Source organism: Mastigoproctus giganteus, chromosome 8 (genome assembly GCF_048544385.1).
Source record: "Mastigoproctus giganteus isolate SK-2022 chromosome 8, ASM4854438v1, whole genome shotgun sequence".
Lineage (NCBI taxonomy): Eukaryota > Metazoa > Arthropoda > Arachnida > Uropygi > Thelyphonidae > Mastigoproctus > Mastigoproctus giganteus.
In genome coordinates this window covers 142,538,409-142,563,783 of record NC_143582.1, presented here as the reverse complement: position 1 = coordinate 142,563,783, position 25,375 = coordinate 142,538,409, and the positions used below count along the sequence as shown (strand labels likewise).

Sequence of the window (25,375 nt, the reverse complement as noted above, 5' to 3'; positions counted from 1 at the left end):
ATCCTAATTACTGGCCTATCTTGACTATTTCTCTTTACACGTCCAAACCAATTCGGGATCCTTTCTTTTATTTTATCTCCAATTGGTACGACCTCTAGGAGTCCTATAACATTAATTTCTCACTTATCCCTCCACTGTTAAGGTGCATGCATAATTCCACTTATGCATGCACCTTAACATCTGCATTTCTTCCACATGCAACCTTTGTTCTTGTCTCTTTTTTTAATGCCCAGTACTCTTTATTATATAACAGAGGAGAATACATCACTTATTTATAAAACTTACTCTTCAGCTTAACTGCAACTCAGTCATGCAATGCCCCATTTGCCCGTCTCTACTTCAACCACTAGCCACAAAGTCTGTTGTTCACATTCTCATTGATATTCCCATCCTCTAACATTATTAAACCCAGGATATTTATATGAATTACCTTCTTTACCTCCTGATCACCTATCCTTAATACTGTAACTTCTCTATCTTCATCTCTAAAATTGAATTCCAGGTATTTTAACCTTAACTCATTCTCTTCCAAAACCTTCCTCAAATCCTTTAGTCTTCCATGTGCCATCTCTCTTGTTGATCAGTGAGTACCACATCATCAGCAAATGTCATGCACCAGCATATCCCTCTGAATGTTCCCTATTAACTCATATAAAATCACTGTAAAGAGAAAAATACTCAAAGCACAATTCTGATGTAAACCTGTCATCACTAAAAACTGATCAGTCTCTCCAAAAACACTCCTTATGATAGTACATGCCTTGAATAAACCTAATGTAATCCCAAGGGTACTCAGAACTGATAATGCTCCTAAAAACTAAATAACAAACAAACTAAAATAAGTAACACTCCCATAACACTCCTCTTGGAACCCTATTGTAAGCCACTTCCAAGTCAATAAACCCCAAATGCAAATTCTTTCCCTTCTCTCTCTCTGTGCTTTTCCATCAGTTGTCTCATACAAAACATTGTTCCATGTTTGACCTACCAAGCATAAAATCAAACTGGAAATATTTGTAGCATGGCACTGCATTGTGTGGAATCATTTTCAGTCCCATGTTTTATCCATATCTGGATAAAACAAGAGCAGCTACCTCAGTGACTTATTTTAGTTTGTTTGTTATTTAGTTTTTAGGAGCATTATCAACTAAGGCCATATTGCTCCGGGGATATGCGGTGGTCATTCCCTGACCTTTCTGCATTCTCCATATTTGGTGGTCACGGGCTCAAACCCCGGTCTAATCAAGAAGCGTGTACTACGCACTGCTGCTGCTCTTGCCCACCTGGCTACGGAGGTGCCAACTTATTTTAGTAAAGGTAAACTGCAGCCTTTATCAACCCACTGCAGGATGGAAGCCTCCTCAACAATTCATGCTGAGGGAAATGGGCCATAATCTGCCACGCTGGTGCAGTGCGGGTTGGCAGATCGACTGTATTTAGCAATCAGGAGCTTGAACCCCGGTTTACTCAAACAGCATATGCTACTGTACTCCCGCTCCTGACCACTCGGCTATGGAGGCCAGTTATTTAGTATAACTAGATAAATGCTATAAGATCTTTATTATTTTTCATTTTTAAACCTGATAATTGTTTCCTCAGCTTTTTTTCCCCCTAAACACAAATTTAGTTATTCCCCAGTGAATATAGGCTAAATTTATACACCTCATCAGCAAACTATTTGGGGTTATTTACAATGATCTACACCTTGAGTACTGCGTACAGGTTTGGAGGCCTCATTTTAGGAAGGATGTAGGGTTGCTAGAACGAGTACAGAGAAGGGCAACAAGATTGGTGAGAGGAACAAAGGGGTTCTCTTACCAGGAGAGGCTTAAATTCTGTAAGTTGCAGCATCTGGAGACTAGGCACCTGCGAGGTGATCTGATTGAGGTGTACAAGGCCTTGAATGGTTTGAGCAAACTCAATGGTGATGGGATTCTTCCTCTTGCTCAGATTATACATCTGAGGAGGCATAAATTCAAATTGAAGACAGTTATAGAATAGATGCGTGTAAATTTGTCTTAAGCCAGTGGGTAGTTGATTGCTGAAACAAACTTCCATCTGTCATTGTGGAAGTTGGCAGCTTAAATAAATTTCAGGCAGAACTAGACAAACATTTGGAACGAATGGATGGGTGAAATGGGAGAGGTTTTTTTTTGTCTGATACTGTATAAGCTTGCTTTCTTGCATCATATGCCTCTACTAATCTAATCTAATGCTAGATTCCACACAATGCAGAATTGTTCTATAACTCCCAGAAAAAAAAAAAAAAAAAAAAGCATAATTACTAAAATTTTCCCCATTGCCAAAGTGCTCTGATGCATGTCTCTTCTATTAGTGAGAAGCCACCTATCTCACTCATTTTACTAATCCCTTTCAGAATCTTATACACATTAAGTAGCCCCCACAAGATGCTTAGTTGCCAAGCTCTGAAACTTTTGTGAGACCTAGGCTCTATGACAGGACCTTGCAAAGGTCTTATCATAGAACATACACCATGTGTCTTCTAACCACCTGTTTAAACTGTAAAATAAGTTTTATACCTAAGTATATCATAACCATATGCCTTCCTGGCCACCTGTTTTAACAGGTAGCTGAGAGGCAAATAGTTATAAAATTTATGAAAAAATGAAAATAATTACCATGTACTATAACACGGTAACTTTACATGGTAAATTTTATATCTGCTCACATCATAATCCTGAGTCTTTCAGTCCTGAACCTCTCTCCTTAGTTTGAAGTAACATTTGGATTTCTGTTTCCCCAGGTGCAAAACCTGGGGAGGCGAAACCCTACATTTGGAAGCATTAAACTTTTAAAAAATTTAGGGCCAAAGGAAGAATAATTTTATTTTCACTTTGAATTTGTATGTAGTGTATTCAATTTGCTTAAATTATCAAAGATATCACACAAAAATGAGTTTTTTTTGTCATCACATAAATAATTTTGAAATTCAGATTCTTGTGAAAATATAAAAGGAGTTTTTCATGTAATTTGGAAGAACAAGTCCTTTAAACAAGTGCCCATCACTATAAATAAAGTAACACATGGTGATCAGATCCTCTTATCTTACATCTCACTCATAGCTTAGAAAAACAATTCTAATTTTTTTGGTCTGCATTTAAACTCTAACTATTTTAATTGTTTGATAAAGAATATTTTTCAAAATGTGTTAAAGATATTTATAAATCAAAAATAGGCAATAACGACTAGTGGGTTTTCCTGCTTAACAATACTGACAACTCCATTCAATGTGAATGGTTGCTATTTCAGACAATTCTTTGCAACAGAAAATTGGTTTATTATTTTTCTGCCCAAAATAAATCCAATAAATGCCGAGAGTTGTAATTTACAAATATCAGCAAATTCATCTATTTGCAACGCAAACATTTTCTGATCTGCAATATGGGCAAATACCTGTTGTTCAATAGTGGATCACATTTATTGAACAGAAGTATTGTCAGAGAGAAGAATATTAATTTCTTTTTTAGCTTCATTTCTCCAATAATGTTTTTACCATTGCTTTATAGATATTATTTTACTCATTTTTAGAAATTTTTGCAACATAAATACCATATTCACAGCACATTAAAGTACTGAAACACAGTAGTTGGGGAAACATTGCAGTATATTGTCACAGAGGATGTTCCTTGAGTTATTTTTGAGGACAGCCTGCATGACTATCCTTCATTTCCAAATCTTTCAAGTAAGCAATGACTTGAGCTGATTATTTTTTTTAAAGGTCCTAAGGCCCTTTCCTTTAATTTAAGTTAGTACCTCATCCAATCTGTGCACATTCAAGATGACACATCTAAAAGGTGCATCAATTGACCTGCACATTCTTTTAGATAAGTGTTTCAACAAATATGTCAAATAAACATGCACTACCCCATTTATCTTCAAATTAAAATAAAATAAAGATCATGTGCTACCTGAAAAATTTGTACCTGGTGTTATCAAGAAAATTTACAATGCTGCAAAGTATTATTCCCCTTTACAGTCTATATAGGATGCTATGATTATATTTGAAAATTCAAAGTATTTTGTTATATTTTTATTATGACAAATAAAGAAAGCAGACTTACTATACTACGAAGTTTATTTTCCTTTAGAACAGAAAGTGCTGTTGAGTAGCAGCTTTTCAGCTTTGATTCATTTTCACCAATGGGTCCAACAGTGTGAATGATATCTAAAAAAATAACTGAACCTTTATAATATCATTTATTAACATATCTATATGTTTGTTTATTTTATTGTTATAGCTAGACTAGGGTAGATTTATATTTATTTATTATAGCCAAATAAGACAGACTTATTATTACAGCAAGAATAAGTTAGAATTAACACCATTCTCATAATGCATACACTATACAGTTTAAAATGTGCAAACAATACAAAAAGAACTTTTTATAAACTTAAATGAACAGACGTTAAAAAATATAAAAAAAAAAAACTGAGCTGTTTTATTTTTGGAATATTTTCTGAGAATGAGAATGAAAAAAATTACAATAAAGTAACTTTTCTACACTGATTATGTTCTTAAAAAGAAAGGTACAGGAGCGGATTTTGTTTGTGAAAAGCAAGGTAAGATTTGTATGCCTTCATTTTAAAGTGATAACATCTATAGTTTGGGTAGAGAGTTCCAGTGTTTAGCTGAGAGGTAACTATTCTTAAATGCAAAATCTTATTTGGTGGGGGTGCGGTGGAGAAATAATATTAATTAAACTGGATGCTCTCTTCTGAGCAGAGTATGTAGTTTCAGGAACATTGTCCTAAATGTGTAGATAAATATTCTGATAGGGCAGATTTAACAATTTGTACAAAGTCAGCAGCTGTTTAAAAGAAAAGTAAAGATATGTGATCTTGTGTATAAGTCTAAGAATTGTTGAAGAGAAGATTATTTTATTTTATTATATTTTATGGTCTGTAAACAGCATCTACTAGAGTTGCTAAGTGGAAATATCAGTTATTTATTTATATTAAAATAACATTTCAGTGAAAAATTTTGGATGAAAAGTTCAGTACAACAAATAATTTAAGGTTAATCTGCATAGGAAGAAAAAAAAAAAAAAAAAAAACTTTATATAAAAGTTATGGATAGCCTGTGCAGGAATCAATAAACACTAGTTTGGTTTCAACAGCCATTAACCCCAGGGGCTCACATCTGGTGAGCATGAGCTTCACACACCCAGGGTCCTGAGCTGGATATCATCATTCTTCTCATTCTTGGCGATTCCTTTCTACTTCTGACTCTGGTTTTCGTTTTTGCTCTCTCTCTCTCTCTCTCGGGGTAATTCAGTAATCTTTTTTTTTTTTTTTTTGGCTGGTGCAGCATAAGCTTCAGGCTTCCTTGCCATATGGCTAATAATAATATCTACAACTCATTACCTGGAATACTTACAATACAGAATACATTTTTGCCAAGTGTATTCCATATTCTAAGTATAGCTAAGGAAGAAATAAAGAAACATTAATAGCAAGATTCACAAATGGAAGTTTTGAAAGATGTGGGGAGATAAAGTTTTGCTAAAAAAAAACAAAAAAAAACAAAAGAAAATCAGATAGGGAATCATAATGAAAGAGCCATGTTTTTATAAGAAACAATGCACATTACAGTAACATTATCACTCACTCACATGAAATTGTAAACTCTGCTAATCCTATACGGCCATACAAGAAAAAAAAAAAAAAAAAATGTACTTTTTCTATTATTTTAAGGTCTACTCATTTAAACAAAACAGCAGTAGAAATTTAGTGCAATCTGAAGTCTAAAAAGTTCAGGTCAATTTTCAGTTTCAATGAATGTTTTTGTAATGTGTGCTTTTAAACATTAAAAACATAAATTATTATATTAATATCTGAATATTAAATAAGTTTTTCTATTTCACCATACTGCATGTACGAATGGGTAAGTCATAAGAATCTTATGTGATAATGTATTTTTTAGAATGAAGTATACTCTCAAAATGAAAATTCTATATAAATATATTTACTTTTGAAGTATGTACTTTGTTGTTTTATTTATTTATCGATAATTATAAAGATAATGGCTAAATAAAATAAAAAGAAAAAATTTTCTATTTCTGTATGTTAGAAAATAAGCTGAACCTGTAAGCGAATAATTAATAATGAAGGAGGAGGGAGAAGGAAAGAAGGAAGACGGCCTTGGCTAAATTCAAAAGAATGGACCCCACAAAGACTCGGGCAAACTGAAGCAGAGACCAAAAAGAATCCTGTTGAAAGTCACAGACCACCTCAATTAGCATTAACGTTAGTTGAGACATATGATGCAAAAAGCAAGCTTATACAGCATCAGCCAAAAAAAAAGAAAAAAACTTCCCATTTCACCTATTCATTCACTCCAAATGTTTGTCTAGTTCAGCCTTAAATTTATTTAAGCTATCAACTTCCACAACAACAGATGGAAGTCTGTTCCAGCAATCAACTATCCACTGGCTAAAGGCAAACTTCCACACTATTCTACAACTTCGCTCAATTTGAATCTATGTCCCCTCAGTTCTTAAACTGAGCAAATGGAAGTATCCCATTAGCATTGAGCCTATTCAAATCATTCAAGGCCTCATACATCTCAATCAGATCACCTCACAGGTGCGTAGTCCCCAGTTGGCATTAGCATTAGTTGAGGCATATGATGCAAAAAGCAAGCTTATCCAAAAAAAACCTTCCCATTTCACCCATCCAGTCACTCTAAATGTTTGTCTAGTTCAGCCTTACATTTATTTAAGTTATCAATTTCCACAACAACAGATGGAAGTCTGTTCCAGCAGTCAACTACCCACTGGCTGAAGGTAAACTTCTGCACTTCTATTCTACAGCTGTCTTTCCTCAATTTGAATCTAACCCTCCTAGGGTTCACTTACTGCAACTTACACAATTTAAGTCTCTCTCTCTCTCTTGGTAAGAGCACCCCTTTGTTCCCCTCACCAATCTTGTTACCTTTCTCTGTACTCATTCTAGCAACTCTACATCCTTCCTGAAATGAGGCCTCCAGACCTGTATGCAGTACTCAAGGTGTGGCCTGACCATTGTCTTATACAAAGGTATAATCACATCCTTGTCTCTGCTAGCAAAATTCCATGACCTGCTCTGGCAGCCCGTCTGCACTGCTCAGAGAATTTCATGTCTCACTGCACAATTACCCCCAGGTCTCTTTCATTCTCCACCTCCCTGAGTGTAATACTATACAATTTGTATGTTTCGCTTGAGTTACTGCTACCCATAAGCAGTACTTTGTATTTGTCAATGTTAAACTTCAGTTGCCACTTCTCAGCCCATCTGCCTAACTTTTCTAGATCTTGTTGCAGCAGCATACTGTCTTTACTATCATTAACAACCGTGCCAAACTTCGTATCATCTGTAAACGTGGACATTAAGCCTGATATATCTTCATCGATATCATTGATAAATACACAAAACAAGAATGGACCCAGCCAGTGCCAGCCAAAAGCATGTTGACTGGTTCTGCCGAACAGAGCCCCTCACTCAAATGGTCAAAACAATACTGCTGCTTAATGTATTAAATATTATTTGTATTTAAAATTTTTGTTCAGTATAATATAAAATTATTTACTTATGTCTTAGTTACTGTAAAATTTGAAAAATTAAAAAAAAACCACATCTACAAAAAATTTGAAAAATTTAATAAAAAAAATCACATCTACAAAAACACCCTGCATAAGTTTTACATTGAACCCTAGGGCACGGCAAGTAATTCTTGAACAGGGACCCACAAATTTTGGGATCATCTCTGGGCTCAGCACCAAATCCTGGGGAACTCCACTAATAACATTAGTACATGTACAGCAGTGTCCATTTATTACCACTCTCTGCCATCTCCCACTCAACCATCCCTTTATCCATTGCAGCAACTTGTCCTTAATGCCATACCACTCCAATTTGTACAACAGTCTTCCATGTGCATCAGTATCAAAAGCTTTCCTGAAATCCAAGTATATGATATCAAAATTATTTTTTTTGCATCCAGTTCCTCTGTGACCACATCGTAGTATCCAATCAAATTAGTCAGAAAAGATTTCTCCTGAACAAAGCTATGCTGTGTCTAAACTATTACTGCAGTCTTGTCTAGGTGATCCTGCATAACTTTTTTAACCAGCGACTCCATTATTTTCCCCAGAACAGAAGTTAAAGTAACAGGTCTATAATTATTTGCATCACCCTTTGAAGCTCCTTTGTGAATTGGGGATACATTTGCACATCTCCAGTCCACGGGGATCTCCTATGAAATTATGGAGCAAGCTTTAATGGAAAAGTTTGGTGAAACTCAAACAGTTGCTCTTGACATTTCCAAGCCTTTTGATTATGTTTGGCAAGAAGATCTTCCAAATAAGCTTCTATCTTATGGTTTGCCAACTGTTTCTTGTAATTGGGTATCCAGTTTTCTCTTTGACTGCTCACTGTCGGTGATGGTAGGTGGCTCTCTGTCTTCTAACTTCTCTACTAACATTGGTGTTCCCCAAGGTTCAGTTTTTTTCTCCCACTCTTTTCCTGTTGTATATTAATGACCTTCTTTCACCGACCAGAAATCCTATCCATAGTTTTGCTGATGATAGCACATTGCATTCCACCTTCCAGTTTGAGAACCCTTAACCTGCACAAATAGCTTCAACTTCTTGAATATCCACTACCAATTCCTTAAATGCTGACCTCCAGGTAATTCTCTAGTGGGTCAAAGATAACTTAGTTGATTTCAATTCTTTAAAAAATTCAGTACTATATCTTATCTCTTGCAAAAAGGATTTTTATGCTCCTATGCTTATCTTCAATGACGCACTGATTTCTAGGCAAGATCAGATATCTCTATTGGGGATTACCCTGACCTTTAATCTCTCTCTCTCTCTCTTGGCATAAGCTCATTACAAATATTGCTTCATCTGCATCTCAAAAACTCAGTTTTCTCTTTCATTCTCAGTGTTACTTTTCTTCAAACAGATGTTCATCACTCTGTACAATTGCAGCTCCACCTAGTATGGAATATTGTTCCACATATACAGTGGTATCCCCAAAATCTCTCTCAGGCTTCTAGATTCCATGCAAAAGAGGGCAGTCAGGTTAATTAATAACTCATCTCTAACAAAGTCTCACCACTCTGTCTCTTAGACATTCCAGTTCTGCTGGAATGTCTAAGAGACAGAGTGGTCTCTGTAGAAAAGGAATGTCTAAAAGACATTCCTTTTCTACAGATAGGCACTGTTCTTCTGAATCAGCTTCTATAATTCCCACTCTCTCTCTCTCTCTCTCTCTCTCTCTCTCTCTCTCTCCCCTCCTCCAAACACATGCTGCAACAAGTCAACATCCTTTTATTATTCAACTTCAAACTTACAGAACCAACTTTACTTCTTCCTCATTTATTCATTCAACTTCAATTTTCTGGAATAATCTCCCTTCATATATTTCCTGAAAATCAGTCTACATAAATTCAAGTCTAATGTCAACAAATATCTTCCTTCATCTTCTGAACCTTCAACTCATGCAAAGTACTAAGTATTTTTTTTTATATTTTATTATTATTATTTTTTATTTATTGATGTGTGTGTGTGTGTGTGTGTGTGTGTGTGTGTGTGTGTGTGTGTGTGTGTGTGTGTGAGAGAGAGAGAGAGAGAGAGAGATGATGAATCTACACAGTACTAAGTACTATCATTGAAATACCACTTGTGCTTGGGGTTCTCATAAAAAAAACCTATAAGGGGTAATGCAACTAGCATACAGTCTCGCACCCTTTTGGATATACCATTAAAGATGGGAGGATGAACCAGTTCACCATCTCCATCTGATGTAAATGGATGGCATCAAGCTCTACATTGTAACCGAGAAGCAATTCCAACAGCTACTCTGGATCGCCAAAGAGTTTAGCACTGATATTAGGATGGAATTTGGACTACACAAATGCCATACCCATGGATTGTATTAGGAAAAAACCAGTCGGCTGAAACTACTAAATGAAGACTGGTAAAGAGATTGAAGCCAAGACAGAGGGAGATCTACAAATACTTGGGAATGATGAGAGCTGAACAGCTAGGACACAAGGAGACCAAGGCCCACTTGGCCAAGAAATATCTTCAGAGACTCAAAAGCCTGTTAAAGTTAAAGCTAAACAGAAGAAACACAGTAAAAACCATAAATACCTATGCAATCCCAGTACTAATGTACTCCTTCAGGATCATAACTACTTCTTCAGACTAACACAGAACTGGGGAGATCACAAGCAGGACCAGGAAAATGATAATGTAGAGCCACAAACACCATTTGAAGGCAGCTGTCAAGAGACTGTATAGGCCAGAAAGAAGAAGAAAGGGGGTTTGACATACCTCATCGAATAACAGAATGAAGTGGTCAAGAACCTGAAGGATTACTTGCAGAAAAATAGTGCCAATCAGCCAGGCCATAAGGGGGGGGGAGAGACACACACCCTCACTAACCTCAATGAGGAGACCCCAGCTATCATGATGCAAGAAACAAAGACAAAAAAATGGGCAAAGATGGCACTCCATGGCAGGCATTATAATGACTTCCAGCAATGCTACATATATAAGAAGGCTTCCAATGCATGGCTCACCAGTGAGCCACTTTTTTTTTCTGATAACATAAAAACAGACAAGATAATCCTGGACATAACCCTCACTGACAAGAAGAAACGATTATCTACCTTACTGACAAAACGGTACCTAATACCAGCAACCTTTAGAAAACCTATGATGAAAAGATCAGGAAATACAGACCTCAGCCAAGAAGTCAGAGAAATGTGGCATATGACACAAGTAATGTTCACCCCAATCATCATGTCAACTACCAGCACAGTTCCAAAGAGCCTATATATGAGCCTAGCAACAATAGGCTTCCCAAAGACCATTCAAAACAATTCTAGAAAGTCGCGACCCTGAATACCTGCAGGACAGTCAAAGAGTTCCTCAACCAATAATAATAGTCAGACACAGCAACAATCCCATGCCTTTTGCGGGATGGAACAAAACCAAAAGGAAAGAAAGGCAATAATAATAATAATAATAATAATAATAAACAATAAATTAATTTATAATTAATTAAATGAATAATAATAAAATTAATTTTCAAAGCTTAATAATAATGCAAATAGATAAAAAAATAATACTTCTTTTAATTTTTAACAATATTCATTGTTAAATCTGGTTCTCAGAGATAAATGTAATGATTCATTCATTCCTGAGAAGTTGTTGAAAAGGGATTTTACTGTATTCAGAAATAAAATGTGTTTATGATTTGAAATATGTTTTATTATTGTTATTAGTATGTTACATAAAAATAGATTTAAAATTTGCTCATCATAATAAATCAACATTATCTCATTTTGAAAATGTAAAATTAATTTGGGTGGCAAGTATTCTATGGTCAGTTTGTATGTTTTTCTGGTTGAAAAACTTGAGTTAGCATTAGTAGAGGCATATGATGCAAGAAAGCAAGCTTATGCAGCATCAGCCAAAAAAAAAAAAAACTTCCATTTTACCCCTCCGTTCGTTCGTTTTTAGCAACTCTAAGCAACTTCCACAACAAGAGATGGAAGTCTGTTCCACCAACCAACTACCTGGTGGCTAAAGGCAAATTTTCACACGTCTATCCTACATCTGTCTTTTCTCAATCTGAATTTATGCCCTCTCAGGTGATTATTCTGACCAAGAGGAATAATCCCATCGGCACTGAGCATGCTCAAACCATTCAAGGCTTTATACACCTCTATCAGATCACCTCGCCAGTGCCTAGTCTCCAGACACTGTAATTTGCAAAACTTAAGCCTTTCTTCGTAAGAGCAACCCTTTGTTCCATTCACTAATCTTGTTGCCCTTCTCTGTACTCGTTCCAGCAGCTCTACATCCTTCTTGAAATGAGGCCTCCAGACCTGTATACAGTACTCAAGGTGTGACCTGAACATTGCCTTATACAAGGGAATAATCACCTCCTTATCCAGGAGTTGCAGGGAAAAAAAAAAAAAAAAACTGAAATGCTTGCCAATTAACTTGGGCATAGTATGAAAAAATACTATAAAAAAAAAAATCACCTGTCTTGACAGGATTTGAATTCAGGTTTTTTCTACACAGTGATGAAGAACTGCGAATGTTAACATTGTGTTACACACGAGTTAAGGAGGGATGTAGAGGGTCAATTTTCTTTGCACATGACTGCCAACAGGTTAAGTGAAATGGCAAATTTAACATTTTTGCCTTTATAAACATATTCTGATATTCCTTATGGCAATCAGAAATAGAATAATCTATGAGGATTACAAGTAAAAATTTTATTTATTTGGGTTGCATTAAAATGATATAGAGTATCACTCAGCCACAGTTAAATTAACTTTATAAATAATGCTAAGAAGTGTATCAAAGGCAAACTACTTGTATTAAATACATACACTTTGCAGGTAAACGATAACCACCAGTAATTTTAGCATTTCCAGTTTCACAGCCTCCGAGAGTAGAACATTCAGCTTTCAATATGCTGCCAGCACCACGATGTATTGCACCATCCACTAAGGCAAACAAAATCAATTAGTGAGTATATTCAGTTATAAACAGAAAATATAAACCAACGTAGTACAGTTATTCATAAATGGAACAGAACCTTAGTGTTCATACACTATTATATAGCTGAATATGTTCTACGTTCATATTAATATTTGTAAAATAATAAGAGGAGTTTACCTCAATACAGTACGTAGAACACTTCCGTATGATACTCTCCAGAAATTAAAACGTAAAAATCGAAAACGTACATTAGAGTAAAAAATAAATAATTAAAAACCAATTTAACACAATTAAAAATCAATTTAACACAATTAAAAATTAAAAAGAATCTAACGAAAATGTTCAAAACGATTTTCCTTCCTGAAGCTGACGTGATCACAGGAATGAAAATGGTATGTCGTGATCACAGGAATAAAAATTACCGAATAGGGTTGAACCTGAAACTTAAATAGTGATTATTTGTCTTCGCGCATGCGCGTAAAGGTCCATGCATCGGAGGTCAAATATGGCCGCCGAACATTAACAGAATTCTCGTGTAATTTAATTTCTATGGTTTCTGTAATTAATAGTCGTGTATAATACTCAATATTTTGCATCTACATTCACGCATGAGGAGTTATTCAGGAAGGAGAATGACGTAGGTAAAGTAGACATTGGCAGTGAGCTAGATGATTTTGTAATAACTGAGAGGAAAGTGGAGGAGAGATTGTTGAGGATAAACATAAAAAAGGCACCTGGGGTGGACGGGATCTATCCAGTTATATTAAAGGAGGCAGCAAAAGAAGTAAGCAAACCCCTAGCCATAATTATGAGAGCTTCTTTGGACTCAGGGGAGGTACCCATGGACTGGAGATGTGCAAATGTGACCCGAATTCACAAAGGAGGATCAAAGGTTGACACAAGTAATTATAGACCTGTTAGTTTAACTTCTGTTCCAGGAAAAATAATGGAGGCACTGGTTAAAGAAGCACTGCAGGATCATCTAGACAAGAATTCAGTTATAGCTCAGACGCAGCATGGTTTTGTTAAGGGCAGGTCTTGCCTGACCAATTTGATTGGATATTATGATGTAGTCACAAACTGGATGCAGGGAATAGCTTTGATATTATATATTTGGATCTTAGAAAGGCTTTTGATACTGTTGTACATGGAAGACTGCTACACAAATTGGAGCAGTGTGGCATTGGAGGCAAATTGCTGCTATGGATAAGGGGATGGTTGAGTGGCAGAAGACAGAGAGTATTAATCAATGGACACTGCTCAACGTGGACTAATGTTATTAGTGGAGTTCCTCAGGGTTCAGTGTTGGGTCTGTTGTTGTTTTCGGTGTTTACGAATGATACTGATGATGGTATATCAAGTTTAATGTCCAAGTTTGCAGATGATACAAAGGTTGGCAGGGTTGTTAAGGACACTACTGATGCTATGCTGCTGCAACAGGATCTGGAAAGATTGAACAGATGGGCTGAGAGATGGCAAATGAAGTTTAACATTGACAAATGTAAAGTACTACATATGGGAAACAGTAACCCAAGAGCAACGTATCAACTCTGCGGTACTACACTGACAGTGGTGGAGAATGAAAAGGACCTGTGGGTAATTGTGCAGGCAGATATGAAATTCTCTGAGCACTGCAGACGAGCTGCAAGAGTAGCCCATGGTGTCTTGTCAATGATATACAGGAATTTTTCTAGCAGGGATAAGGAGGTGATTATTCCCTTGTATAAGGCAATGGTTAGGCCACATCTTGAGTGGCAAGGTGATCTGATAGAGGTGTATAATCTTGAAATAACTGGGAGTAAAGTGGAGGAGAAACTGTTGAAGATAAACACAAGAAAGGCACCCGGGGTGGATGGGATCTATCCAGTTATATTAAAGGAGGCAGCAAAGGAAGTAAGCAAACCCTTAGCCATAATTATGAGAGCTTCTTTGGACTCAGGGGAGGTACCCATGGACTGGAGATGTGCAAATGTGACCCCAATTCACAAAGGAGGATCAAAGGCTGACACAAGTAATTATAGACCTGTGAGCTTAACTTCTGTTCCAGGAAAATTAATGGAGGCACTGGTTAAAGAAGCACTGCAGGATCATTTAGACAAGACTTCAGTTATAGCTCAGACACAGCATGGTTTTGTTAAGGGGAAGTCTTGCCTGACCAACTTGATTGGATACTATGATGCAGTCACAAAAGAGCTGGATGCAGGGAATAACTTTGATATTATATACTTGGATCTTAGAAAGGCTTTTGATACTGTTGCACATGGAAGACTGCTACACAAATTGGAGCAGTGTGACATTGGAGGCAAATTGCTGCTATGGATAAAGGGGTGGTTGAGGGGGAGAAGACAGAGAGTGGTAATCAATGGACACTGCTCATCGTGGATTAATGTTATTAGTGGAGTCCCTCAGGGCTCAGTGTTGGGTTCATTATTGTTTTCTGTATTTATAAATGATATTGATGATGGTATATCAAGCTTAATGTCCAAGTTTGCAGACGATACAAAGGTTGGCAGGGTTGTCAAGGAAACTACTGACACTATGCTGCTGCAACAGGATCTGGAAAGGTTGAGCAGATGGGCTGAGAGGTGGCAAATGAAGTTTAACATTGACAAATATAAAGTACTACACATGGGAAACAGCAACCCCAGAGCAACGTATCAACTCTGTGGTACTACACTGACAGTGATAGAGAATGAAAGGGACTTGGGGGTGGTTGTGCAGGTAGATATGAAGTTCTCTGAGCAGTGCAGACGGGCCGCAAGAGTAGCTCATGGAGTATTGTCAATGATATACAGGAATTTTTCCAGCAGGGATAAGGAGGTGATTATTCCATTGTATAAGGCAATGGTCAGGCCACACCTAGAGTACTGTATACAGGTCTGGAGGCCTCATTTCAAGAAAGATGTAGAGCTGCTGGAATGAGTACAGAGAAGGGCAACAAGATTAGTGAATGGAACAAAGGGGTGCTCTTACGAAGAAAGGCTTAAGTTTTGCAAATTACAGTGTCTGGAGACTAGGCACCAGCGAGGTGATCTGATAGAGGTGTATAAAGCCTTGAATGGTTTAAGCATGCTCAATGCTGATGGGATTCTTCCTCTAGCTCAGAAAAATCACCTGAGAGGGCATAAATTCAAATTGAGGAAAGACAGATGTAGGATAGACGTGCGGAAATTTGCCTTTAGCCAGCGGGTTGTTGGTTGGTGGAACAGACTTCCATCCCTTGTGGTGGAGGTTGATAGCCTAAATAAGTTTAAGGCTCAGCTGGACAGGTATTTTGAACGAACAGAGGGGTGAAGTGGAAGTGGGGGTTTTTTTTTTTTTTTGGCTGATGCTGCATAAGCTTGCTTTCTTGCATCAAATACCTCTACTAATGCTAATGCTAATAAGGCTTTGAATGGTTTGAGCATGCTCAACGCCAATGGGATTCTTCCTCTTGCTCAGAATAATCACCTCAGAGGGCATAAATTCAAATTGAGGAAGGACGGATGTCGGATAGATGTGCGGAAATTTGCCTTTGGCCAGCGGGTGGTTGGTTGGTGGAACCGACTTCCATCATTTGTTGTTGAAGTTGACAGCCTAAACAAATTTAAGGCTCAACTGGACAGGTATTTCGAACGAATGGAGGGGTGAAATGGGAGTGGTGTGTTTTTTTTTTTTTTGGCTGATGCTGAATAAGCTTGCTTTCTTGCATCATATGCCTCTACTAATGCTAATAATTACGTTGAACATTAAGTATTTTGGCCTTGTTAAATAAAAAAATGGTATGTTTTTCATTAATTAAAAAAAAAAAAAAAAAAATTACAGCAAAACAATACAAACAACAGAAGACAAAAAAAAAATATAACTGCAGATGCATATGATATAATACAAAATAGTTTACAGTTAATTTTTACTGTTTTAAATAATTAATTTTCTTGTGTAGGTGTCACTTATTGCATGATTACTGCATTATGTGAAGTTGAAAAAAAGAATTTTGAAAAACTTGCTCCTGCAGTTTCTCTCTGTGAATATTCTTTCAGATCTAAGACTATTGTAGATCTTGAGGGTTAGACAGATAAAAATCACCTAAAAACTTTCCAGCTGTAAGGACACTCTTCTGAGTGGTTCTTTATTAATCATCCTTTCCAATAGACAGGGAAAGGCAGCAAGTCCTTGACCTTTGGTAGTTGTCTCTCCCAGTGTGGCAGTTTTAGTAACATTAGGATAATAATTATTTGTTATAATTATTACCATGACATGACATTTAGGTTAACATATAAAATCCATTAAATGATAAATAACTGTGTAGTGATTCTGTTTACTAATCTCAGGAGCCAAAGGCAAACAAGTGCCAGGGGGCTCCAATTTATATTCTAGGGTATGAGATATTATAGGCACAACAGGTTACATGTATCGCACATGTCCCAGAATAAATATATACAGACTATATTTGATATAAGGAGGGTTGATTCAGCCTTTTGATAACAATTTTGACAGTCCTTTAAAACTATGAAATTCCATGCCACCACCACCAGTTGTGTTCTGTTTGTTTTCCCTGCTCATGGACTATCGTACAGCATCACAATTTCCATTGAAGTAAATCACGCTGCAAAACTGCCAAGTCGATCTTGTCCCATTCCTGTTAGCAGACTTTCCACAAACCTTCAGCAGTTCTGGGGTGGCGGTTTCCGAGAGCTCTTTTCAAAAGTCAAAATGTGCAAAAATCCATGGGTGCGGTGTCAGGTGATTTAACAGATACATCTTCAAACAGGATTGAACGAATATCTGTCACCGCTTCCATTCTCCGCAAAAAAGCAAGTGGAACGTGACATGTCGCTGGATGCCTTTTCCTGGTGCACCCAGACCTTTTCAGTGTCAGAACCATACAATGTGGGTATTTGACATTCACCCAACGGCTGTAGAACTTCAGTCTGGTACTACACTGAGTTGACTTTCACGTTTTTAGCAACTCTAAGCAACTAAAATTTCCTGTTATAACAAAAACCGGCTACAACCATAAAACCTCAGTTAAAACTTTCCTTGCACTGATGCACCCATGTTGGAAAGGTCTTGTCACCCTGTGGACGGTAATAAATTGCCTGGAATTTGTTGCAATTGGAGAGGTAATTTCCACTACGAATTTCCACTTTTCAGCTGCTAGATATTTTTCGTAGAGTTTTTGAGCATTGACCCGCCGCTCTGCAATGTGCCATGCTCCTAGATGATGTATGCAGGGCTTGTGCTTCTTCTCCAATTGAAAATTTGTTGATTATGTGACAAACAGTTGATTGGGAGGTTGCCACATGTGATGCTATAGTTCTTTGGGTTTTTGGATTTTCACCAACAATGAGCGACTGCACTTTTTGTACTACCTCCTTCATTCGACTTGGAGCAGGCTGCAGTTTCTTCAGTGTTTTCTGCCCAATTGCAGCAGCTTTGCAAAATTTTCCTTTGCCATTCAAAACCTTATGGATACCAAACTTCGATACGCTAAAATTTTGACTTGTAGCTATCAATAATTTTCACATAACTGTACTCTTCTTCGGAAAGCGTGGTTATGTAATCTTCCGTTATTCGTTATTTTTTAGGAGCATTAGCAACTAAGGCCATATTGCTCCGGGATATGTGGTGGTCATTCCCTGACCTTTCCGCATCCTCCGTATTTCGTATTTGGTGGTCACGGGCTTGAACCCCCAGTCTAATCAAGAAGCGTGTGCTATGCACTGCCACTCCTGCCCACTGGCTACGGAGACGCCTATGTAACCTTCCAACCATGGATCAATTTCCGAGGCATGCTGACAACTTCTACAATTGTAGAAGTTGTAGAAGTATATATATATATATATATATATATATATATATATATATATAAGGTATAAGTAATAAATCTATTGAAAAGTGTGAAGATGGAGGCAAAATGCCAAAACTAATAGGAGACGGACAGTATAAATCGGAGATATTGAAGGTGTGAGAAAGAATGTGACTATCAAAAGGTTTTTTTTTTTTTTTTTTGTTAGCTGTTGGGGCATCAGCTTCTGTGGCCATAATGCACCTCCCAAAGTTTTTGCAATTTCTACTCTGATCCAAGCCCAAGGCGGGATTCAAAACCGTGACCTTTTGGTTGCCAGGCAGGCACTTTACCCACCCGGCTAGCCCTACATGATATAATGAATTAAACAAAACTATAGGCTGAATTGGATAGCCAATTAGAGAGAAGGGTACTGTAAAGCAAAAACGATTAGATTACTACAGTAATTCCCCGACATACATAAGAGATGCATTCTAGAGCTTCTTACATAAGTCAAGTTTTATGTAACTCTGGAATGACTAATAAAATATTGCTACTATATCCCTGATATGCCAAAATTACAAAAATCACATAATATCCTCAGAAGAATGAATAAAAATAGTTATATATTTTTGAATTAATTAGTTATATATTTAGAAAAATAGTTATAAATTTTTAATTAGTTCAATTAAAAACTTTATCTGGAGACAGCAAAGTAGCCAGAGTGGCACATAAAAAATGAAAAAAATTCAGATGTTATTGTACTGTAAAAACATATGTACAGTATTTTGTAGCCCTTGGTTATTATATTTGACTTCATTGGTGCCGATCCCTTCACTGCTTCTCATATTCTGTCTTTGTCCTTTATTATTGTGTTCACTGTTGACAATGACAAATCTAAATTCTGCACAATACTTGTTAATGTTTGACCATTTTCATACATCTTTATTATTTTAATTTTCTGATCAAAATCGATCGCTGTCCTTTTCTTGGCAGATTTACTAGTACCGCTGCCACTTATTAGTTGGCACCATGATAACAGTCAAAATGAAATTTTCTGTAAAGAACTTCACAGGATTAAGGTGGAAACACACTGTTTTCACCTCATGCGAGCTCACATTTTACTAAAGCACATTTCTGGAAGTCACTACCATAAAACAATAAAAACGATTTTCAGTTTCTGGTTTATTTGGCTTTTCTGTTAGTACAATCTATTATAAATGGGTGGTAAACTCGATCTTATTGCATTTGCGATAATATCATAGCTGGAATTCTGTGGGGTTTCACATTATTATGGTGAAATTTTTTTTTTTTTTTTTTTTTGATTTGGTAGTTATTGGCGCATCGGCTTCTGTGGCCATATTGCACCTCCCAAGGTTTTTGCAGTACTTTGATCCAAGCCCGAGGCGGGAATCGAACCCGCGACCTTTGGGTTGCCGGGCAGGTACTTTACCCACTCGGCTAGCCCGGTCGGCTTATGGTGAAATGTGTGTCCCATTCACTGAAATCTTCAGCCATATAAAAAAACAAATAAATTTTCAGAATCATTTCTTCATTCCTATTTTTTAAGCTTCATAAACTTGTTACTCTGTATCTCACTTTTGCAATTTGTGCGTGCTATGTTCGGCATAAATGATTGCATACATATATATATTTTTTTTACTGTTTAAATTTTGAAAATTCTAAAAAAAAAAAAAAATTTGAGTGGAAAAAAAAAAAATACGCAAGTCTGAAGTCATGTAACTCAGGCTTAAGTAAGTCAGGGACTTACTGTATATGAAGTAATAGCAAGCATCAGATAAGGGTGGGATACTTTGGTTATAAGTCCAAGAAAGGGGGAAGAAAAATTACAGAATTAAAATCTGATGCTAGCTAAAAATAAATATAGATACATAATCAGGTGTTTCTTCAGGGGCCTACACCTAATCATGTATCAAAAACTGCATATATACTTGTCCCTACTTGTGGAATAAAAATAAATTTAAACATTTAAAAATAAGTGAGGGCAAAGCAGTAGAACTTTCACAAAAATATGGACAAGATAGTATAGGAATACCTCGCATAGTGTGGTTTTGAACAGCGCAGGTTTTGCTATAGCGCGGTTTACAAATTGAAAAAAAAAAATTAACTGCATTATGCACCAATACATTTGATATGTGTGTATGTATTATAATGACAGCATGTAGGCCAATGTGTTATGGATTCAAGGCCACGCTGACTGTTGTCACAACTTCCATTATATACGGACTCTGCTAGCTTTGATAGCTTAGTAAACACTCTAGATTCTGAGCAATGAGGTCATTGATTGTGCGTAAGCTATATAAATATTTTTCGGTGTGTATTTTTAGATTTTTTTTAAAAACATTGCACCTCTATATGCAAATATGAGTGGAAAGAATAAATGTAATGGCGCCGAGTGTTCTAGATCCAAACATCGAACGAGGTATGAAAGTTAGGCAGGCGTTGCAAAATGACATTCGATGTTATAAAGAGATGTACGCAGATAAAAAGAAGGAAAAAAAAACTGTGCAAACTAAGCTGATCAGTTATTTTTCAAAATAAAAATAAAGTACATACTTCATTTATATTCTTTTGGTATGTACATACTGCAATAAAAATCATTTGTACTGTATTTACTAGTATTTTTGATTTTTATCATTTTAGTTTATTTTTTTGCAAGAATTTCGTGTGCATCAATTTATAGTAAACAACCACCTATATATTTTTGCAACTCGACCCATATAATCAGATTGTCGGAATGCATTACATTAAAATACATACAAATAATACCTCGATCAGCACAGTTTTGCATAGCGTGGTATTTTTTTGGCACGAATTAGCCATGCTATGCGAGGTATTTCTGTAGTCCCATTGCAGTGTATGTTGTAATACATAAAAAAATAAAGTAAATTAAGAAGTAAAATAGTGATAAAATTAAAATAAGTGTTTATAGTGTAACTTAGATGTAATAATAGGTGGTTATAAGAGAATTAGTAAACTATGCAATTTAGAAAAAATTTTGGAGAATTTGTATAAGGATGTAAAATAAGAAGAAAATAATGCAAGCAAATGCCTTGCTCTCTTGCCTTATACCATTTGTTTGAATTAATCTTTTTATTTTACATTCTTATACAAATTCTCCCAAATTTTTACTAACTTATGTATACAGCAGGCCCCCATTATAATGCGGTTCGCTTTATGCTGATTCGCTATAACGCTGTTCTTATATTATAACCTGTATCTGACTATAACGTTGTCACAGATCACTATAACGCTCTTTTACAGATTGCATTTTTGGCATATTTAACGAAATCATTTCATTTGATGGAGTCGACAGCTTGAAAATGAATAGCAAAACAGCATTAAAACGTTTCCCACGCCGACTTGAGAAATTTTCCCACGCTGAGTGAAATTTTCTCACACACTAATTTAATTGCAGTACAGTGACTTGTTACGTAGTTCCGAGATCAACATTTTAAAAAATGATCAAGTATATTGCCTGTAATATTTGCGTTATATGCAATTATCCAAAGTCTAGTCATCACTCAGTACCATATTAGACATCCTGCGAAACAGACAGTTTACTTGAATATTGCATCATAATTAATGCAACCAACGCAGTTAGATTTTCGAAGAGTTAATAATGGCTGATAAGAATGAAAAAGCAACGTCTGAGCGCAGTACGAAGACTATAAATGTAAGAAAAAGACTGAATTTGAAAATTAAATTAGATGTTTTGAAGTGAATCGATTCTGGTCAAAGACAAGCGGATGTTTTTTTTTTTTTTTTTTTTTTTTTAAGGAGCATTAGCAACTAAGGCATATTGCTCCGGGATATGCAGTGGTCATTCCCTGACCTTTCCACATCCTCCATATTTGGTGGTGACGGGCTCGAACCCCGGTCTAATCAAAAAGCATGTGCTACGCACTGCTGCTCCTTCCCACCTGGCTACGGAGGCGCCTACAAGTGGATGTGTGCCATAATTTAAGACTTGCAAGTTTAACTGTAAGAACAATTATAAAAAAAAATAAAGAATTAATTTTAGCAGCGGGAAAGATAGCTGTTCCACTGCAAGCAACTAGGGCTAGGCCGGCTATTAGGATTGAAATGGAAAGACTAACTAATTTTATCAAAGATAATATCCAATGCAGAATTCAGTTAAGTTAAATATTATTAAAAAAAAAGGAGAGAGAGAGATTAGCCAATATGATAATCTGAAGAAAACTCACCTAAAAAAAAAAAATGTGGAACCATTTAAAACTAGTAAGGGCTGGTTGAATAGATTTAAAATCTAGGGAGAAGCCGCAAGTGCAGATCAAGGAGCCGAAACTTTCAAAAAAGAACTTGTTAAAATTATTGAAGAGGGATATTATGTGTTATACTCCTCAACAAGTTTTTAACATAGATGAAGCAGGACTTTTGTGGAAACGAATGCCTAAAAGAACTTTCATATTGAAAAAAGAAAAAAGCATGCCAGGTTTCAAAGCGGTCAAGGATCGGTTGACTTTATTGTTGGTGGTAACGCTGCGGGGATTTAGAATTAATACTCCTTTTAGTTTATTTGGAAGAGGGCCAAAGTTCAACCCAAAATCGACACATTTTTTCATGATTAAATTAAATCAATTTAGATCAATTACATTCATGATTTTAATTGGAATTTTAAGTTTAATTCTGATATGTAAGTAGTTACCACATAATTATATACGTATGTAATGCAGAATATTTTATATGTACAAATATTTGAATATTAAATATTTTGACCAACATTTGTGCATCTTTTCACTACCGTTTATTATTGATTAGGAAATATCCTATGGCACCGACCGCAACTCACAAATACATATGTTACCTTATGGGAATGCGCCGCTCGCTTAGCGCTCTGTTTTTACGGAACAAATTATCAGCGTTAAGCGGGGGTCACCTGTATTAGTAAATATATTAGTAAATGTCCATCTTCCAAATGAAGGCATGCATTACCTTCCCACCTATAAATCAAAGAGAGAACACCCTATATTAAGTGCTGAATTTCCTATTTTAATACCCTTACTACTCCAGACTTTTGGTCAACCATAAGAAAGGCATTTCTAATGGAAACTGTCCCTCACTAAGTGAGAGACAGTTTACATTAGAAATTAGGAATGCCATAACTTTATCAAATACAAATAATTTAGGAATACCACATTTTAGATTGTTCAAAAGAAATGTAAAATTTTGTACCTTATGGTAACCTTCCAACATTAGTAATGAGAACAAACAGTTTTGATTAGATGACTTTGTTAGGAAAGATCATCACCATAATGGAATACACTTTGGAATCACTCTGATAAATGCTATCTAGAATAATTGAAAATGTCATATTTTTAAGGCCATCACTATCTCTTCTTTTCCCATCTGTCTCTCACTTCTCACAAATAATGCCTGCTGATTATTTTCTTCCACATCCATATTTTTTTTTACTTCACTATCAGGAAATGTATTTCTGAACAAAATGCCAGCATTGTCACAACACAGCTCAGAGGGATTGTTTGTTTGTTTGTTTGGATTTTTTTGGCGCATTAGCTACTAAGGCTATAATGCGCCAAGACAAGCTCAGAGGGAAATTATGTTCTTATAAATGATGCACATAAGGATTCAGCATATGACACTATCATTTCACTTTGAAATGCTACCTCTATCTTTCCATTTCTTTACATTGTTCTGATTGCTTATTTGTTATTAAATTTACTTATCTTGATTGAATTAGTTTGACAAAGCTTAATAGAACTTAATTTTAACCTTATTCAGTCGTTGTGACTCCTTTTTAGAACTTTTGTTTAATTTTTAAGGTGTGACATTTTTAAAGGTAATTCATCAGTGCTTATTTTGATATTTTTGTTATTTAAATCATTCTTAAATGATTTGGATGGAAAAGGCTCACTTAACATGGTACAGGGTGTCTTTTTTTTTTTTGACTGTTTCTATATAAGCCAGCTTCCTTTCTCCATTTTGATAACACTAATAATATAACTCTCTCATATACAGATAGACTAAAACATGCTTTTTAAAAATTGCTACTGAATTATGAAATCACAAGGCTGTGTTTATAATGTTATAAAGTGTAAAACAAGAAGTATTCAGTATTTTCAAGGTATAAGGTCTATGTTTGTTTTTTAACTCCCAAAAACTTGAAGATTTCTCAATATAACAGTGAAGATCAGAATTTTAAGTAAGTTCTACTTTTGAATGCTTTATGCCTCTTCGCTTGAATGCTTATTTATCATAAAAATAAATTAAACTATCACAAATTCCCACATACAAAATTATATGGCATTTTTAAAACATTTTTAAAACCTTGCCCAACCACATTATGTAATTTAACAGTTTTCAACAATTTTAACAATCCAGCAATTGTCATTTGCAATTTCAATAGTCATAAATAAGTGATGTATCACAGTGCAAAAGTGCAAAATAAAAACTAAGAAAAGAAACTAAATAACAAATAAGTCTAATTAATTCAGTGATCCTCAGTAGTTATAAGTAAAAGCTTAAATACTTGCCTCCTCCACCACCCATAAGGGAATTGTTTGCTGCATTAACAATTGCATCAATTTCCAAACATGTAATATCACCAACAAAAAGAGACACTTTCTTATTTAGCTCTTCACTGTTACTGAATCCTGGACTGTCTAAAATAATTAAAAGAATAATAAAATAAAACCTTATAAAAACAAATAACTTATTAAATGCACATATACTTTTAAAGATTTTGCAAGTGCATTAATTCATGAATATATTTAACAATGTTAATTTAAAGGTTTTTACTTCAGACTGTTGTATAGAAGACCTGGACAATTTAAGAGTCAAGCAAGAATCATAAGTTCTTAGGAGTCACTTTGAAATAGCAGTTCAATTGGACATTGAAGGAAACTATATTAACTGTGTTTCACTTTAGAATAAATTGAATGTAAAAACAAATCATGCTGCTTAAATAAGAATCTCTGTAATGTTCACTGGCTGTTATTTTCATCTTTACTTGCAAATTTTTCATGTGTACTTTTTCTACATTTTGAATAAATAAAAGAATTCTGAATCTTATTTT

General features: G+C 35.6%; 1 protein-coding gene across 1 annotated transcript in view; it reads right to left on the bottom strand.

The window, feature by feature from the left end:
• Positions 1-25,375, bottom strand: part of LOC150081868 (uncharacterized) — a 103,763-nt gene that overhangs the window by 39,360 nt on the left and 39,028 nt on the right. The window contains exons 4-6 of the mRNA XM_090379774.1: positions 24,834-24,962; positions 12,419-12,535; positions 4,083-4,186 (exon numbers count right to left, since the gene is read on the bottom strand). Of these exons, the coding sequence (XP_090235900.1) occupies positions 4,083-4,186; positions 12,419-12,535; positions 24,834-24,962 (350 nt within the window). The remainder of the gene's footprint in view (positions 1-4,082; positions 4,187-12,418; positions 12,536-24,833; positions 24,963-25,375) is intronic.